The sequence below is a fragment of the Ailuropoda melanoleuca genome, chromosome 3 (assembly GCF_002007445.2).
Source record: "Ailuropoda melanoleuca isolate Jingjing chromosome 3, ASM200744v2, whole genome shotgun sequence".
NCBI lineage: Eukaryota > Metazoa > Chordata > Mammalia > Carnivora > Ursidae > Ailuropoda > Ailuropoda melanoleuca.
In genome coordinates, this window is record NC_048220.1 from 83,451,388 (window position 1) to 83,465,866 (window position 14,479).

Below are 14,479 nucleotides of genomic sequence, written 5' to 3' on the forward strand. Positions count from 1 at the left end.
TTAACCTACTGAGCCACCTAGATGCCCCGATTTATTTATTTACTTATATATATCACATATATATGATTTATTTATTTATATATATCACATATGTATGTATGATTTTATTTGTCAGAGAGAGAATAAGCCGGGGGAGTGGCAGGCAGAGGGAGAAGCAGGCTCCCCTGCTTAGTGAGGAGTCGATGTGGCACTCATTCCCAGGACCCTGGGATCATGACGTGTGCCAAAGGTGGATGCTTAACTGACTGAGCCACTGAGGCATCCCTATTTATTTTTAATTGAAGTATAGCCGATACACAATGTTACATTAGTTTCAGATGTGTAACATAGTGATTTGACATGTGTTATGCTATGCTTACCATGAGTGTACCTACCATTTATCACCTTACAACACTTTTATAGTACTATAGACTGTATTCCTTCTCTACTTTTTGTCCCTGTGACATCCCGGTGACATATCCCTGTGAATATCCCAGTATTCCATAACTGTAAGTCTGTATCTCCCACTCCACCTCGATACACAAAATTATTTTTTTAAAAGATTTTATTCATTTTTTTATTTGAGAGAGAGAGAAGGCAAGCGAGCAGGGGGTGGGGGAAGCAGAGGGAGAGGGAGAAGCAGACTCCACACTGAGTGCAGAGCCTGAAGCGGAGCTCCATCTCATGACCCTGAGATCATGAACTGAGCCAAAATCAGACACTTATCTGACTGAGCCACACAGGTGCCCCACACAAAATAATTTTATTTTTTAATTTTAATTTTAATTTTTTATTATTTATTTATTTATTTATTTTTTAAAGATTATTTATTTATTTATTTATTTGACAGAGATAGAGACAGTCAGCGAGAGAGGGAACACAAACAGGGGGAGTGGGAGAGGAAGAAGCAGGCTCATAGCAGAGGAGCCTGATGTGGGGCTCGATCCCATAATGCTGGGATCACGCCCTGAGCTGAAGGCAGACGCTTAACCGCTGTGCTACCCAGGCGCCCCTAATTTTATTTTTTTTAAAGATTTATTTATTTGAGAGAGAGTGTACAGGAGTGGGGGGAGGGGCTGAGCAGGGAGCCTGATGCAGGGCTGGATCCCAGGACCCTGAGATCATGAGCTGAGATAGAGGCAGACGTTTAACTGACTGAGCCACCCAGCTCCCCCACACAAAATAATTTTAAATGAACTAAGATACCCATTATCTAAGGGAACTCTTGAGTTGAATCATTGTATAATATGAAGAATTATTTTGTGATATGAACCACTACTTTTTAAGGAATTTGTTTTAGCTTATATTTTCTTTTTTTGCTTTTCTTAAAAGTGAGGCCAATTATATATGTCAGTAATCCCATTCATAAGAGATTGAGGGACTTCTTATCAATGTTTAAACTCTTTGGACAGTAAGTATTGTACACGTTACCATAGTCATACCTAGTTTTCCCTTAGGTCTCATATGAACCTATCAGGGTCATGGAGACACATAATTTTCTTATTTTGGTTTCTTTCAGCTTCTTTTTCCTACGGAGACTTAAACTTAGTTTACACATTCTTCTAGGAAAGACCTGTAAACATTTATAAACCTTTGGCAGCATATCATAAAAGGACTTTACTTATTTTTAAGTTTAATTATGTTGCTTTCTATTAAAAGTGGTCTCTTAATTGATATAAAATGTATTTGAATTACTACCTGATGATACCCACTAAGAGACCTCAGTACCAAGTGCTCTGATTTTGGCAGGAGCACTCAGGAATGCTGTGCTATCTTTATAAAAAGAAAACTTTACAACTCCCCCAACCCCCCTACTGCCCCGTCTTGGATTGCTGACTTAAGCTGTCCTGTTAGGAAGTCAGTCAGTCAGTTTAGGATGATGGCATGTGATGTTGCCCAGGGATCTTGCAGGAGGAACCTGTAAATACAATAATTTTGAAAGCCCTAGTTAATGAGAGAGGAAAAAGCAGGCCCTTCAGGCCTGAGGTTAGATAACTTTTATGATCATGACTTGCTGTCATTAGCTTGCTAATTAAGTCCAACTGTTTGCTGACAAAAACTACTTCTAAATGAGATTGCAAAAGGTTTCCATAATGTTACTTTTCCTTTTGCTAAGGAAGTATAAATACTTCTCCATGGAACCAGACTCCTGAATCTCTTTGTAAATATGTAATTTAGAAGCTATGCATCTAAATTTTCCAGAAAATTTGAGTTCTCAGTGTGTTCTAAATGGGTGAAATGCAGATTGAGTGTAGTAGTCCATCTTACCTTTTTATTTTGTCTTATATTTCTGAAAGTTCTAGAGATCTGATACTCAAAATTATAACATCTTTTTAGAGTTACTTTGTTGAAGAAGCAGGATTATAGCCTTTTATGCCCACTTTGTGTATGCTTCTAGCATTGGTTATTTCTAAGGAGCTAATGCTCTCTTTATAGTTGACTATTTCAGCTATTCACAGAAAGCTTAATTAAAGACTTTCTATTATTACAGTAGTGCAGACAATGAGTAGTTCTTATTTTCTAAGAGACTAAATGTCTCTTTTGGTAATATCTCTCAAGGAAACTTGACAAAGGAGGTTTGTTTTTTAATCAGTTTTATTAAATGATTCATGAATTGGGCAGCATCTCATGTAGCAAGTAGAGGGGGGGTCCCAACAAAGAAGACTTTGAAGTTTATGCACTGTAAGCCTTTTTCCACCAAGGTTGTAAAATCTGTGTGTGTGAGCGTGTGTATTCATTTTTCAAAAAAATTATAAGGTATTAAAATATAGTTAACACTAGAAATGTATTTAATTCCTCTTTGATGTTGAGAAGATACCTCAGTATCTTATAGGTACTTTATTTGCCCAACATAGGCCACTCATTGTATTTGTGAAGCACAGAAGTATCAGATGTACAGTGCATACAGTAGTTAAGAAAGGACTTACTGGATTTGTATTCTGAGATAAGTTTCTATTTCACGTTTGTTGTCCTTGTTTGACTAGAGTTACTGTGCTTTTTTTTTTTTTAAGATTTTTTTATTTTAGAGAGAGAGCGAGCGTGAGTGGGAGGGGCAGAGTGAGAGTGAGGGAGAATCCCAAGCAGGCTCCGCACGTGGGACTTGATCCCATAACCCTGAGATCACAACCTGAGCTGAAACCAAGAGTTGGTCTCTTAACCGACTATGCCACCCAGGCACCCCTGTTCTTTTGTTATATTGATAGGTGTCTAGACCAGAAGTTGGCAGACTTTTTCTGCTAAAAGACTAGGTAGATATATTAGTTTTGTGGGCTAAAGGACTCAACTCTGCCATTGAAACTACTCAGTGCTGCCATTTGAGCACAAAAGCAACCATAGGATACGGGGAATAATGGGTTTGGCCGTGTTCCAATAAAACTTTATTTACAAAAACAGGAAGCTGGCTGGCTTTGGCCCATGAGCTATAGTTTGCTGACTCCTGTACTAGACTATGAGGGACACCATCTTACATCTCCATATTGCTTGTAGTCTGTATGGTGCCTGGAACTTGTTCATAAATATTTGTTGAGTTAATGTTGAATGAATAGATGCTGCCTAAAGAATATATTAAAGAAAGGCGTATCTTTGTTTAGGATGTATTTTCTATTTCTTCTCCTAATTTTTTTGTCTTCTCTAGTCATCCCTTTAACTTTAGAACTAACATTGGCACATTTTTGTTTTCTGTCAAAATGAATACACTTTAAGACCAGAACTATGCTGAAAAGAAGCCAGATGGATTAACTGATGAATGGATAAACAAATTGTGATATGCCCATACAGTGGAATACTACTACTCAGCAGTAAAAACAAATGAACTACTGATACATAACAGCATGGTTGCTTTTCAAACACATTATACTAAATGAAAGAAGTCAGATACAAAAGATGGCACACTGTATGATTTCATTTATGTGACATTCTAGAAAAGGGAAAACTATGGGAACGTAAAGTACATTGGTCATGGCGAGGAGCAAAGGAGTGGGGAATTCACTGCAAAGCAGTACATGAGAATTTTGAGGGGTGCTTAGAAATGTTTTTTATCTTCTTTTTTTTAAGGTGGGGATTGGGAGGAGGGGCAGAGGGAGATGGAGGGAGAGAAACCTAAGCAGATTTCATGCCCAGCACCCACCCTGATGTGGGGCTCCATCTCAGGACCCTGAGATCACGGCCTGAGCTGAAATCAGGAGTCGGATGTTTAACTGACTGAGCCTCCCACGCCCCCCAGAAATGTTTTATATCTTGATTGTGATTGTTATATGGTATAAATGATACCGTTTATGGGTATCTTTAAAAAAAATGATACCGTGTATAAATTATATACATTTGCCAAAACTCACCAAGCTGTATACTGAAAATTGGTGAATTTGGTTGTATATAAATTATGCCTTATTAAAGCTTTAGGAAGAATCAAACCAGATCTGCAATACCACTGCGGTATTATACACTAAACTTTAGGGGAAATAGGTGTGTTTTTTTTTTTTTTAAACTATGAAAATACAAAATGAAAATTAATGACTTTTTAACTTTTTAAATTACAGAGACACAGCTAAGTTCTTCTGAAACGTTTGACCTTGAAAAAGAAGTCTCTCCAGGTAGCAGAGAGATCCTGGATGAAGTAAGAATAATAATTGCAGATAAGGAGGTGAATATTCTCTATAATTTTTCTTAGTGTTTTCTTTCTACTGATATTCCTCTCTCTGATGCAACACTGACCTTGGCTGAAAAGATTTAGGTGACAGAAGGTTGTAGGCTTGGAGATACTTATGTCAGAGATTCTTACAGTTAAGTTCACTTCAGCACTACAGTTAAGTTCAGTTGAGCACTGTTTCTAAAAATAGGAGTAGTTACCATTTCTTGATTTCTTAATATGCTTTATTATTTCTGGTACAGATGGGGAAAACAGAGGCTTAGGTTGTTTAAGTCATTTACTCATATTCAAAATGCTGATAATGCTAGAACTAGAATTTGAACTTGGATTTATCTCCAAAGTCTGGGATATTTTCTATTATATTACTGATAAGTTAACAGAAATGAACAATCTTGGAAAAAGTCACTATTATTTATATTATATGTAACTTTCAGTCCTAATTTCTACATGGTATCAGAAATGCAGTCAGGATAGCAGCATGAAAAAATAAGCAGATTTTTATTGGCTTTTTTACCTTTCCTAACTTCACATATCCGGCATCATCCATAAAGGTGGTTGATACATGTTTATACCTCTGATTAAGATTCTCAGTATATATTTATCATATTGAGTATTAAAAACAGTTTGCCAGGAATTTTAAAGGAGAATTCAGAATCTTTAAAATTTGTTCTCTAAAGCAGTCTGAGAATTAAACAGATTTTTCTATGGAAGTAAATATTTTGGTTACATTTGTGTATGATATCTTACCCTGAGCATTTGAAAATAAAGGTTTCATTCTCATTCCTTTTTATACTCTAGGTTTTTTGAAAGCAGTTTTTATAATAGGAGGTAGATCTCTTCCCTAGTCTCTGCATTGCAGGTAGCTGGGTAGAAATTCTGCTTTCATGAATCATGCACACTGCTTGGTTCCTTGAAACCTGATCTGTCACAACTAACAGACCGAGATTCCCTGATGCTAGTGGTGGTAGGGAAGATGGTGACACTCCCTACAACAGAGTGACTGAGGACAGATCCTGCTAGATAATGTTAAAATGGCTTCTCAGGGAGGGACCAGAACCTTCTAAATGGGGATGGGGAGCAGAGTGTTATTAACATAGTCATCTTAACTACAGAAGAATCACTACAATCCTTTTGTTAATCAAGGCTGATTTCTTACCCATCCATGACTGCAAAGGAGACTGTTCTTAGTTTGGGGCAAAGAGCATGAACCCTATTTAGAATTTATAGGGTATATGTCTGCACCACTACACATCAAAGGGATGGAATTGTATGGCCTTTCTCACATTGAATGTTCTCTTTTCAGTGTTGCTGTTTGCTGGTATCCGTGCATGTCTGTAAATAGTCTTAGAATTCTGTTTCCATTAAAAGATGTTAGAGATACTGTAGTTTTTAAGTCATTGAGTAACCACTTACTAGTTACAAGTCACTTATTAGAAAGGTAGAATCTGAACATTTTATGAGCACAAAGATAGTATCATAATGGGTGTGTACTCTTGATCTTGGAATCTGTGTACACGGTCTTTTGTCCTAAAATTTCTTGTTTATTGGAAGGTGGTATGGTGTAGTACAAGGAGCTTGAGCATTGGAATTAGAAGAATCCCAACCCCATCACTTAATTTTGTGACCTGGGGCAAATCAAGTAATTGTTTTATTCATTTCATATATTTGACAGATACTATAGTTTGTATACTGTGTGCCAGTTGTTTATTTTTAGACTCTTGAGGTACAAAGGTCAAAACAACAAAAAAACAGTCCCTGCCTTCAAAGGGTCCTGGTAGAGGAGGAGACAGACACATAGGTAATTATAATGTGGTCTGACAGATGTAATGATAGGCAGATGTCTATGGCATTAGGGAAGCATAGAAGAGTAATGCTTTTCTGAATTTCAGTTCTTCATATGTAAAATGGAGACAAAAAATAACCTATTTTACTGGGTTGCTTTGAAGATTAAATTAGATAAAGAATATGAAACACGTAGCAGAAATTTGGCACAAGTAGAAGTATGTGTGTGGAACCAGTTATTATTTTACTGCTTTGTAATACATTGTGGCTGTTCAGTGATATTAGCTTACTAATGACAGAGAATTGCTCAACAGTATTTGAGTTATTTGGAATAGCATGGCAGAATTGTAATCCTTCTTGATTTGATTTCCTGCAGTGGTCAGGTTCCTTTGGAAATAATATTTTCTGAATATCTTGCCTGAGATAATCCTTTGGTTGGAGATACTATTTTCTCAGAAAAGTTAATAGAAATTATTCGGAATCAAACAGTTGGTTTAGTCAGTTGGTTTTTAAGTAAACTGTGTTGAGTCCTGTGGAAAGAGGGGAGAGATCTAAAGAGCTTTCTAAACTCACAGAAACTGGGTGGGGGAGGAACAGAGGGTTGGTGATTTGTAGGACGTTTATTTTCACCCGGTTTATTTCTTGAGGTGAGGTTTCTTTTGAGTCCAGAAGGTAAGGACCAACCTCTAAGAGATCAAGATTCAGTGTCCAAGTACCTCTTTTGAGAAATGACTGTATAGTATTTTAAAAGAAGTAGAAGCAGCTCTTCAGAGACTGAATCCCTGACTGCACAGTCCTAATAAAAGCTGCTTCGCTTATATTTTTTCCTCTTGAAGTCCGTCTATTGTAGTTAATATTTAAATAGAACTTTTAAATGGTGCTGAAAAGAATCTTACTTTATATAAAAATGTTCAGAAACCTCTGGGTTGTCTATGAATGTGATTGGAAGTGGTCTTGTATTCACAATAAGACAATAATAGACTATTCCCTCTTGAATACATTAATAGCTGAAGGTACATTCTGTGCATTTTATAGAGCTAGTGATGAATACAAAGGAGTATAGTGCTGGGTGTGAGCACCAGTGACATTCATGTCATATAACATTTCTGTGCTTAGTGAACTTTAGAATGCCAAGTAACTGCTCAATTGCCATTAACTTTCAGTAGCTCAAGACTGCTTGCAAATTTTAGGGTATATTGATTTTTCTCCCCTCTGTTCAGATGGCTTTGCATGCACAAGACAACTTTTCCTTGTAAGATTTATGAACAGAGGAACCTGGGGTTGTGAGAAGCTGAGTGACTAAGCTTGGAATAAGTAACACCTAGAACTTCCAGACACACTTGGCTCTCTCCACCTTCTAGAGAAGAATAATAGAACCAGATAGTCTCCCAATATCTGGCAGGGTCAGCAACAAAGTAGAGAGGATGCTTTTTTTGCTTTTGCTGCAATTTGGTAGAATAGAAATACTGAAGTTTTGATGCCACAAAAACTGAGTTTCAGTCTAGATGGTCCAGTTACTAACTTTGTGATCAGCAGGTTACTTTACCTTTCAAACAAACATCAATTTCCTCTTCTGTAATAGTAAACCTAGTGTTCCCTCTGCCATTTGGGTTGTTGTGAGTGATGGGTATGGAAAATGCTTGGCCAAGCCTGGTATAGAAAATGAATTCAATCACTGTTAGTTCCTATTTCATCTTTCTTTTTTTTCTGCTTTCAGAGTATGTCTTTTTAAGTAAAAGGCAGGTGGGTTGAAAACGACATTTTCTGGCAGTTGTAGAAACTGTTCAACTTGGTATTTAGATGGCCTGTTTCCCTCTGTTGGATCACATTCACAAGCAGTAGACTTTAGGGATGGCCTAAACCAAAAAAACTCCAGTTGCCTCAGAGCTCAAATTATCTACCCATCGCAGTTTTGGTCTTGTTTTGATCTTGGACCAGAAGAGGGTTTATTTTTTCCCCGTAGTAAGGCATAATACCAGCCCAGGTGTTCTTTGCTCTTAAATGGAAGCAGTGGCTATGCGGGACAGTTTCATATTGATTGGTTAGGACATGCTGTCCTTTGAAGCAAGTGTTAGGCAGTAGTGCTGCAGTGCTCACGCATACTGTTGAATTAATCACTGCAGAGTTCTTGGGTCTGACCTGTAAAGGTAAAATAAAACTGCCTCTCAGACACTGGCAACTGTAGAACAAATGGTGATTATAAAACACTGAGAGGAATAAGAGAGAGAAGGTATAAGAATGGCTTCTGCAGAATTGTCTTAAGGACTTTTATTTGAGCCTGCTTAAATATTTAGGTCTTAGTTTTGTTCTGTTTCCTCTTTTAATCCAAAAGTCACAGATAAAACAGAAGAGGTGGTATGTCTTAACTGGGGTAAGCTGAGGTCTAGGTCTTAAATTTTAGTTGTGCTGCTTTTGCTTAGAATAACTCTTTTGTTTCCTAACTCCTTATGTCTGAAGTCACTTGCAATGCTCACAGTTCTTTTATGAGATTGAAAAAGTTTCTTTGAGATGCTGTTAATATGTAGATTGTTTGAAATAGAGCAGACACAGCATACTGACCTAAGAGCTTGATAGAGAGGAATGTCTTCAGGTTTTGGAGCTAAATAGTCCTTGATTTGAGTTTCAGCTCTGCCTCTTATTTGTACTGTAACTTGGGGCAAGTTGCTTTACTGTTTTGGACAATGCTTTCTTCATGTGTAAGAAAGGTTATGTTAATACCTTTGTAAGATTACTATGAGGATTAAATGAGTATTACATGCAGAGTGCTTAGAATAGAGTATGCAGGTTCTGAGTAACTATGAACTATATTAGCGTATCTCCTAATCTTCATATCTGAATTTGGCAAACTGATTGGTATTGTGTGTCTCTCTCTCCCTCTCCCCCCCCCCCTTTTTTTTGAGAGAGAGTGAGAGCTTGTGGTGGGGGTGAATCAGCATTGGGCAGGGCAGAGGGAGAGAGAGAATCTTACGCAGGCTCCATGCCTGGCGCAGAGCCTGATGTGGGGCTCAGTGTCATGACCCTGAGATCATGACCTGGGCCGAAATCAAGAGTTGGAGGCTTAACCTACTGAGCCACTCAGGTGCCTCAGTATTGTCTCTTTGAAAGTAAATGGCATATGGGATAGAATCTCTTGCAGTTCTTTGAGGGAAAAGATATTTTATAAAGTAAAGGTATTACAGTTGCCATTTATTATTTCCTTCAGGTTGGTAACAGGGGAAACGCTGAGAAGGAAATACCTATTTCTACAGTCTCATCCAGTACCCAGGTGTCCTGCCCACTGTGTGACCAAGGCTTCCCACCCACAAAGATTGAGCGACATGCCATGTACTGCAATGGGCTGATAGGGCAAGACACAGGTAAAACTTATCAGGGTTTATCATACTCTTTTCTTTGCATGGTAGTTTTGTAATCCTGTACAGGATTACAAACAGGAAAAACAGACCATTCTTCCTCAAAGTTAAAAGTTGGGTTTTTTTTTTTTCTCTTTTCCCTATCTACTTAATTCTCTAGTACTTTTCATCTTCCTTATTACTTTGGCAGGTATGCTACTTTGTTGCATATACTGAGGAGAAAGGGAGGGGAAAATCTTTCATCTTTCAATGTTTCAATTTACTCTGGTCTATGTTGGCCAAAAATCAGTGCGATGCTATGGACCTTGCATTTCATCTTATATATTCAAATATTGAGACTACTATGGAGCTTGAGGAAATAAGTTCTAGAGTTGCCCATTTTTTTTTTTTAAAGATTTTATTTATTTATTTGACAGAGATAGAGACAGCCAGCGAGAGAGGGAACACAAGCAGGGGAGTGGGAGAGGAAGAAGCAGGCTCATAGCGGAAGAGCCTGACATGGGGCTTGATCCCATGACGCCGGGATCACTCCCTGAGCCGAAGGCAGACGCTTAACCGCTGTGCCACCCAGGCGCCCCCTAGAGTTGCCCATTTTTTAAAAAAATTGAAGTATAGTTGACAACAATGTTATAAGAGTTACCATTTTTTTTTTCAAGGTAAGTCCCTTGTGGGGTTTTGTGTGTAAAAGTTCTAACTAAAAACTGCAGCTTAAAAGTATCCCTAATTTCAGTTCATGTCCTGTATGTCTCTGCTGCATCACCCTGGAACTTTTGGTTACCTCTTGAAGAGAACATCAAAAATCGTGTTTTGGTGCAGTGTGTGAGCTATTGACCAAGAGAATCTGCTTGTTCATCACAACCCTTGAATTATCACCCCTAATCTTGCCTTTCTGTCTGTGGCTTTAAACTCTAAATATAATAGTATCATCTCAGCTCTCTGTGGTCCACCGTGCTGAATATAACCATACCTTAAATGATTGGAAGTGTTGCATGTCTCAGTCCTGCTTGATTCCCATAACTTAGAAGTATTTAATCTGAAATCGTATAATTGTGAGGTATTTTATAAGTTAAGATTTCCAGGAAGAAAGGACATGTTCTTTAATTTTTCTGAAGTATTTATTTATTATATAAGGTAGTACCTAAGCTTATAATTTACATAAATTTGTTGATTTTTCTGATTATAAAGCAGTCATGTTCATTATAATAATAATTGCTTATATTTTTTGAATACTTAAAATGAGTCAGACACTACTTACATAAATGGGACCACACTATAGTATATATACTATCCTACAACTTTTTTTTATTTAGCAGTAAATTTAGATCTTTCTAGGGACAGATATATTTTTTACATAGTCGAGATCTTACTATCTATAAACTTTTGTATTTTGCTTTTTCTAATATCATAAAATTTCCCCCATGTCACTAAAGTTATGTATAAAAATATTTTTAATACTTACATAATATTTTGTAATCTGAATTGCCTCCACTTACTTAGCTGTTGTGTAATTAGCATGTTTCAGGTTGCCATATCATACTTATATGTCATTGAGCCTTTATGCCTAAAGTTGTTGTATTTTGGGGTTATTTCCCAGGGATGGATATATATATTACTAGCTTGGGTGATAGTAAAAAAGATAGGCTCTGGAGTCTAGTCAGTTTGAGGTTGAATCCCATCTTTATCACTTACTAGTGTGTGATTTTGTGCTAGTTTCCTAGCTTCCCTTTATGCAGCTGGCCAATTAATAGTAATGACCTTATTTGATTTTTGTGAGGTTAAATGAGATATTTTAGGGAAGTACGTATAGTACATAGTAAATACTTAAGGACTTTCAGCTGCTGTTACTATTCCCAGTATAGAATTACTGGCTTAGAGATTTTGTCATCATTTTTAAGCATCATTTTAATAGATTGGTTATCTTTTAAATACAGTGAAAGTGGAAGACTTTCTGGTCATCTGGTCATCATCTCCTTTTAGTAGAGGAACACTGAAGGACTAGGGTTCTAGATAAAATTTTAATTTGACATAGCTCTTCAGGTATGATTTTTTTTAGCAGAGGATTCCAGGGACTGAAAGAATTCTGGAGCTGGACATTTGGTGACCAGAGAAGGAAGAAACTGTCTTGCCTATCTCACCAAACATGCTTACCCAACTGGTATTAGTTATCTGAGTCAACAGCCTACTCAGCGTGGAGGTCCAAAAATAAATGAGTTTGAGAAGCTGAATGTACCTTGAGCTCTAGGATAGATAACCTTCTTCTGGTCAGAATTATTAGGTAAGGGGTAGTATAAAATAGCTCCCACTGACACCTCTGAGACTGAACTCTCATAGTCGGTGGTTGAACAGCAGGTTTTGGTGTTCATTACTGTCCAAAGACATCTTTCAGCTATATAATACTTGTCTTTTAGCCTGTTCTTCCTTACTAGGATGTGGTGGGGCAACTCACAGCCCCAAATACTTGCTGTTGAAATTGATTCAGACTTGTTTCTGAGTATTCTGAAACCAAATGCAGACTTATACCACCAGAACTTGGGGCTCAGTCCCATGATCCATGAGATCATGACCTGAGCCAAAACCAAGAGTCGGACACCCAGCTGACTGAGCCTCTCAGGTGCCCCAACACTTTCTTTTTCATAGGGAAATTTGTTTTAAAAATTATTTTAGGAGTATAATAAAGACAAATCTAGAATACTATAAATTTTAACACCAACTTGTCTACCTAGAGTGAGAAATTTGATTCCTTTCTCTCACCTATTGCCTTCCTCAGCATTAATTCATCCAGATACTTACGGAACATTTTTTTTTCCTTAATGGTGCTAGAATTTATGTGGGTTACTAAAGAAGTTTAAGACAATTTCTGCCATTAAGGAGCTTGCAGTCTCATTGGGGAGATAAGAATTAACCTAAGAAATTAATTAACAAGATGACACAAAGTCAGTGATAATGTACCCAAATGAATGATTCTGACAGTAAGTTCAATAGGAAAAAGGAGAGCTGCAGTGAATAGGGGTGATGTCTCAGAGGGTGGGTTCAGCTTGGGCTGGGAAGGCTGGATAGGTTTGGTTAAACCATGAGAAAGTAGGGGGCCCTTTATCCTCTTATAGGTTAGATAAGATAGGAAGCAAGGGAAACAGCCACTAAACAACAGCTTCCGTTTAATCTTCCTAGTAGTGTTAACTTGCTAACCTAAATTACTCTCTATTACACTATAAGAGAATTTGGAACAGGGAGTCCCCACTGGAACTGTCCCACTCTTTGCTTTATTCCTGTTCCTAGGAACAGAGTTTGGGGCTATAGGTGGGGTGGGGAAATAGAGGAATTATGTAAAGCACCTACTAGTGTGCCATGTGCCTGCCATATCGTAGGTCTTTGATAAGTTTGCTATCTTTGTTTTTTTTCACCAACTTGCCTGCCCCTGTCTTCCTTGCCAGAGATAGTAGTGATTGTTCTGGTTCCTCTCACATTTTATGACTGGAATCAGAGGCCAAGCCCTCAGCCCAGTTTTTGGTTAAAAGGAGCCTCTCCTGCTATGGAAGGGAAGAGCTACTCTTGAAAACACATAACCCAGACTGAGAGACTGTTAGCCCAATGCCTAAGAGGATGGAATAAGAGAGAGGACTTACCTCCCAGAGTTAACTATCCAGCTCTCTCCTCCTTCCTGTTTTTCCCCAAATCTGCTCCTAGACATGCTTGGCTTGGCTGTGTAAAAGAAATAGTAATTAGAGTCATTTACATGAAGTGTCTACATTTATGCCTAGTTACTATGCAGCATAATAACAATTATGCATATCATTAAATATGTGTCTGATTAACTTTGTAAGTTTTATTTGATTATAATACTATGCTCTGGGTAAGTTGGCTCAGTCTGCTCAGTTTGTTGCTCAATGACATGGCTATCCACAAGTATGGAAAATTGGAGTGAGTGTTCTTTGAATGCATTGTTTGAAGGGGGAAGATTTGCTAAATTAATCTAGACTAGGACAAAGGCAGGTTGCCTTTGTATTTGCTTTCTAGAATATGTGTTTGAGACCATTTTTATTTAAACACTGAGGAGGAATGAAGCTCTCCATTTACTCATTCAACAAATATCTACAAAATAACTGCTATATACCAAATACAGTGAACAGAATATACAAAGTTCCTGTTCTCATGGAGTATATATTCTAACAGTGGGATACTGACAATAAATAAATAAACATACAATATGTTAAGTGGTGATAAATATTTAAAGAAGAAAAGAAAGCAGAGGAAGAGGAGGATAGGGAGTACTGAGGTCAGGAGGTAGCAATTTAGAATAGGTGGTCAGGGAAGGTCCCATTGAGAAGGTGACATCTGAGCGGAGACCTAAAGGAAGTGAGGGATTTCAAGGTGGAGAGGAGAGTGCTTTACAGACAGAGGGAACAGTTAGTGCAAAGACCTTTACATGTGAACAGGCTTGGTATGTATGAGAAATGACAAAGAAGCCTGTGTGGCTGGAGTGAAGTAAGTGAGGGAAAGATAAACAATGAGATTAGAGAGGTAATTGGGGAGGGGACAAGTGGACAGGTCACATAGGGTTCTTAGGCCGTAGTAAGGATTTGAGCTTTTACTCTGAGCAAAGGGGGAACCATTGGAGGGATTTGGGCAAAGAATGAATTAATATTTGAGCAAAGGATCTCTCTGCTGTATGTATAGATTGTTGGGGTGGGGGACAAGAGTGGAAGCTGGGAGAACAGCCAACATT

The 14,479-nt window shown here is 37.8% G+C and overlaps 1 protein-coding gene across 8 annotated transcripts in view; it reads left to right on the forward strand.

The window, feature by feature from the left end:
• UIMC1 (ubiquitin interaction motif containing 1) overlaps positions 1–14,479 on the forward strand; it is a 150,430-nt gene that overhangs the window by 99,095 nt on the left and 36,856 nt on the right. For all 8 annotated transcript variants that reach the window (XM_034656695.1, XM_034656691.1, XM_034656689.1 and 5 more), the window contains 2 exons: positions 4,515–4,618; positions 9,609–9,762. In XM_034656695.1, coding sequence (XP_034512586.1) covers positions 4,515–4,618; positions 9,609–9,762 — 258 coding nt within the window. The remainder of the gene's footprint in view (positions 1–4,514; positions 4,619–9,608; positions 9,763–14,479) is intronic.